This window comes from Chaetura pelagica, unplaced genomic scaffold (assembly GCF_000747805.2).
Source record: "Chaetura pelagica isolate M959 unplaced genomic scaffold, ChaPel_1.0 scaffold687, whole genome shotgun sequence".
In the NCBI taxonomy this organism is placed as follows: Eukaryota; Metazoa; Chordata; class Aves; order Apodiformes; family Apodidae; genus Chaetura; species Chaetura pelagica.
Genome location: NW_009953913.1, coordinates 3,250 through 8,383, shown reverse-complemented (window position 1 = coordinate 8,383; position 5,134 = coordinate 3,250). Strand labels below are relative to the sequence as shown.

The following is a 5,134-nucleotide window of genomic DNA, read 5'->3' as shown; positions in this document are numbered from 1 at the left end:
ACACTTGGAGGCATTAAGAAGGTCTCCCCTCAGCCTTCTCCTCTCCAGGCTGAACAGCCCCAGCTCTCCCAGCCTTTCCTCATCAGGGAGATGCTCCAACCCCCCACTCACCTTTGTCACCCTCCCCTGGACTCTCTCCAGCAGTTCCTGTCTCTCTTGAACTGGGGAGCCCAGAACTGGTCCCAGTTCTCCAGAAGGGGCCTCACCAGGGCAGAGCAGAGGGGGACAATGACCTCTCTCCACCTCCTGGCCACACTCTTCCTCATGCAGCCCAGGATCCCATGGGCCTCCTTGGCCACAGGGACACGTTAGCCCAGGGTGAGGTCCCACCTGGCCCCCAGCTTCTCCACCAGGGTTTCCTCTGCCATGCCAGGCTTGGCCAGGCAAGTTTTTAACCTTAGTACCTAGAGATGATTCCCCATGAGGTGGGACCTTGTGTGGTGGTTCCCAAGGACTAAAACCAAAATGGTTTCCCCTAAGACACTTAATTCCTGAAGAATCCCAAACCTGATGGTGCTCTGAGGAACCTGCTCTGGTGGGAAAGGTCTGAGAGGTCAAACCGTTGGACTTGATGATCTTAAAGGTCCTTTCCAACCAAAGCAGAACCACAGAATCACTCTGGTTGGAGAAGACCATCCAGTCCAACCATAACCTGACCCTACCAACCAAAGACCAGTGCTTAAAATAATTCCATGACTACAAGATGTCCCTGCCCATGCAGGGTGGGTTGGAACAAGGTCATCTTTAAGGTCCCTTCCAACCCAAAGCCTTGCGTGGAGAAGAGGGAGCAGGAGGGTGTTTTGGTGGCTAAACCCTGTGTTGGTTTGAAGGACAAGCTGGGTGGTCCAACTTGTGGGATTTGGTAGGAATAAAAACATTAAACATGAGGAAGAACTTCTTTGCTGTGAGGGTGGCAGAGCCCTGGGCCAGGCTGCCCAGGGAGGTGGGGGAGTCTCCATCCCTGGGGACATTCCAGACCCACCTGGACATGTTCCTGTGGGATCTGCTCATGTGGCTCCTGCTCTAGCAGGGGGTTGGACTGGGTGATCTCCAGAGGTCCCTTCCAACCCTGGTGACTCTGTCATTAATGTTATAATATATAAAATACAAATATATAAACTGGCCCAGGTTGCCCAGGGAAGCTGTGGCTGCCCCATCCCTGGCAGTGGTGAAGGGCAGGTTGGATGGGGCTTGGAGCAGCCTGGGCTGCTGGGAGGTGTCCCTGCCCATGCAGGGGGGGCACTGGGTGGGCTTTGAGGTCCCTTCCAACCCAAACCAAGCTGGGATTTCATCAGAAGGCTCCAGGGAGACCTGAGAGCAGCTCCCAGGGCCTGAAGGGGCTCCAGGAAAGCTGGGGAGGGGCTTGGGACAAGGGCAGGGAGGGATGGGAGCAGGGGGAAGGGTTTCCAGCTGGCAGAGGGAGCTGGAGCTGAGATGGGAGGGAGAAATTCTGGGCTGTGAGGGTGGGGAGAGCCTGGCCCAGGTTGCCCAGGGAAGCTGTGGCTGGCCCATCCCTGGGGGTGTTGAAGGGCAGGTTGGATGGGGCTTGGAGCAGCCTGGGCTGCTGGGAGGTGTCCCTGCCCATGGCAGATGGGACTGGATGGGCTTTGAGGTCCCTTCCAACTCATCCCATGCTCCCTCTAAAATTAAACACCAACACAAAAGAGATGTCAAGAAGGACTTAATGAAGACAGCAGCAGCCCCAGTGATCACAGCACCTCCCTCCACTCCCCGACTCCACCTCCTGCCCGGCTCAACCAGCCCCTCCCACCCCTTAACCTGTGCTGGGTTTTTCCTACGTTTCCTACAGAAAGATTGTAAGTAAAATAGACGAAGACAAGGACGGGTTTGTAACGGTGGAAGAGCTGAAAGACTGGATTAAGTTTGCCCAAAAACGTTGGATCTACGAGGACGTAGAGCGGCAGTGGAAGGGGCACGACCTCAATGAGGACGGGCTGGTCTCCTGGGAGGAGTATAGAAATGCCACCTACGGCTACATCTTAGGTAGGTTTGAGCTCCTGGGCTTCCAGCCTGGCCCTTGAAACCTCCTGTTTTGTTTTCGTAGAATGATGGTAGATAAAATAGACACGGATAAGGATGGGTTGGTGACGGAGGGGGAGCTGAAAGCCTGGATTAAGAAGGCCCAGAAGAAATACGTGTATGACAGTGTCGAACGGCAGTGGCAGGAGTTTGACACCAACCAAGATGGATTGATCTCCTGGGATGAGTACAGGAACGTCACCTATGGCACTTACCTCGGTAAGGGGCGAGGTGACCCAGCGAGGTGGTGGGCTAGGGGTCCAGAGAGCAGAGCAGGAGCCTCAGCCCCAAAAGCCAACCCCAGAACCCTCCCAAGTCAACCTCCCGTTGGCCTTGGCCAAGGGCGGTGGCAGGAGGACCCACCCCCAGCTTTCCAGCTCTGCTTTGTTTGGTGCATGAAGCGTGGAAATGGGCTCCAAACTCAACCCTGAGGCCACCATGGGATCTCAGGTGCCCGGGGTGATGGTTTGGTGTCTTTGGGGTGGCTTTTTTTTATCCCCCTGATATCTAGAACTTGCAAGATTCTGGTGGCATGGGGTGGCTGTGGAAGCCACGGGCTGGCTGCACCCTCCACCCTCTCCTAAAACCCCTGAAGATCATGATCCAAGAACCCTTTTTGATCCCTTTCCAAGGCCTCGTGTGCAACCTCAGCTCCTCCACTTCTCCTGCCAGGAGCTTTAGCCCCCGGAGCTGGTGAATGTTGGCACATCAGCCAGGTCAGAAGGACTTCACCTCCCCCCCCCCTTGCTCCCAGGAGTGAGGGAAGAAGAAGCTCTTCTGGGATTAAGACATTGGAGAAGTGCCAGTTGTTCCCTCCTCCTGGCCCTGACATATATGGGGTGATGAGCTACAGCTCCAAGGCACGAAATCCAGCTGAATTTCCTAAATATTTCCAAAGATAGTCAAGTGCTCTGAGGATCCTGTGGAGGCCCCAGCCCTGGAGCTGCCTCCTCCATCTGCCCTCGGGCTCCTGCTTGGAAAAGAGCAGGATAAAGGTGGAAGGGGGAAGTGCTGGGAGCATCACCCACCCAGGAGACCCTGGGGAAGAAGGTCTTGATGAGCTTTGATTAATTGATTGTCATGATTGAGATCCTGGCTTGTCTGCAGAGTCAAATCCAGCCTTGGAGGGGGAGAAGAGAAGAGATCCCAGGAAGGGGGAGAAGAGGTTCCAGAAAGGGGGACAAGCCCCAGGAAAGGGGAAGGAAGAAGTTCCAGGATGGGGGAGAGGTTCCAGAAAGGGGGACAAGCTAGAAATTGGGACAAGTGCCAGGAAGGGGGGACAGGTCATCCCAGGAAGGGGGAAAAGAGGTCCCAGGAAGGGGGGGCAAGTCCCAGAGAACGGGGACAAGAGGTTCCAGGAAGGGGGAGGGAAGAGCTGGGAAGGCTTTTATCCCACTTTTTTTGGAGTTTCAGCCTCGGTGTAGAACATTTCCAGCCCATCCTTCAGGACCAAAACCTTCCTGTGTGGGAGGAGGTTGCTCTGCCCCCCAGCCTCTCCCTTCTCCCGGGCTGGAAATGCCTCCCCAAGAACTTGACATGGAGCCAGGAGCCCAGCCCTTCATCCCCTGCAGAACATCCCTCTCCTGGCCTGGGGGGGCTGAGGCACCACCCACCCCCCCCCAGGCTCTGCAGGGCGTTGGGGAGAAACTCTTTGCTTTTTGTCATCCAATCCGACCCGTTTTGGGGGTTGGTTGGTTGGGTTTTGTCAACTTTTTGGAACCTTTTGAACCTTTTCCCAGTGACCCAACGGGTGGGAATCCTGCTCTCCAGAGGGAAGGTCAGGGTGGAAAGTGAGAAACACCCACAGTTTCATCCCCTGAGTGTGAAAATCCCTCTCAAACTCCGTTAAAAAAGAGGGATTGAGCAACAAAAAAGGGTATTTTTGGGGTTCCTCAGCCCCTCTGCTCCCAGCCCTGCTGGTTTGTGTGTCTTTCTGGGACCCTTCCCAGCCATTCCCTGCCCCCCCTCCCCAAAACCTCTCACTCCAGCTCGGGGACTAAAACCCAAAGCACTTTTGGGGTGGGTTTGACCCTTTTTTGGAGGCTCCTTCAAAGCTGGAACCCCCCTTAGAAAACCAACACAAAATCAGCCCTTTTTTCCCCCGGAGCCGGAGGCGTCTCCTTCCTTCTCCCTCAGCTTCCCAGCCTGAAACCTCAGGAGCAGAATTAGGACATTTCAGGACTTCATTGTGCCCTGGAGGTGACTTAAAATAAACCCTCCCTCAGGGTTGGCTCCTCTTAATCCCCCCCTTTTGTCCCGGCTCAAAGCAGAGACACCCGGAGCCTTTTTTTAGCCCAAGTCCCGCTCCAACTTCACTCCCAACCCCCTCAGACTTTGGCTCCACCTTCCTCTGTCCATCTTTTTTCTATAAGCTGAGGAACAAAGGCCACCTCGGTGTCCCCAGGCTTATCTGGAGCTGTCCTGGAGCTATATCCAGGGGCCATATGTGCCCAGATATTCCCGGGTTTGTCGCCGGCTTTGAAGCCGCCCGGCAGCGCGGAACGAGATCCCCTTTCACATTCTGCTCCAGAAATAGCTCAGGCTGAGCCACCAGGGCCAGAAGGCCCCATTCCCTGGCTCCTGGGGACATCTTTCCTGGGAATGCTGGTGTCCTGTGGCTGCTGGGAGCTCTTCCTTCCTGGGTAGAGGAGGTGCTGGAGGGAGGCGGCGGGCGCCGGGGTCTGGAAGTCAGGCTGCTGTGGAAAAGCTTTGGGAGGTTGAGGTTCAAGGGGGGAGGTTGAGGTTGGGTTAAGGAGGTTGAGGTTCAGGGGGTGGAGGTTGAGGTTGGGTTAAGGAGGTTGAGGTTCAGGGGGTGGAGGTTGAGGTTGGGTTAAGGAGGTGGAGGTTGAGGTTATGGGGGTGGAGGTTGAGGTTGGGTTGAGGAGGTTGAGGTTCAGGGGGTGGAGGTTGAGGTTCAGGGGGTGGAGTGGAGGTTGAGGTTATGGGGGTGGAGGTTGAGGTTGGGTTGAGGAGGTTGAGGTTCAGGGGGTGGAGGTTGAGGTTGGGTTAAGGAGGTGGAGGCTGAGGTCCAGGGGGTGGAGGTTGGGGTTGGGTTAAGGAGGGGGAGGTTGGGGTGATGGGGGTGGAGGTGGGG

General features: G+C 55.9%; 1 protein-coding gene across 2 annotated transcripts in view; it reads left to right on the top strand.

Moving 5' to 3' along the window:
- Positions 1-5,134, top strand: part of CALU (calumenin) — a 25,131-nt gene that overhangs the window by 16,823 nt on the left and 3,174 nt on the right. The window contains exon 2 of one of the 2 annotated variants that reach the window (XM_010001489.1): positions 2,066-2,259. In XM_010001489.1, the coding sequence (XP_009999791.1) occupies positions 2,066-2,259 (194 nt within the window). Of the gene's footprint in view, positions 1-1,810; positions 2,005-2,065; positions 2,260-5,134 lie in introns of both variants that reach the window. The other variant, XM_010001488.1, reaches the window with a different exon arrangement.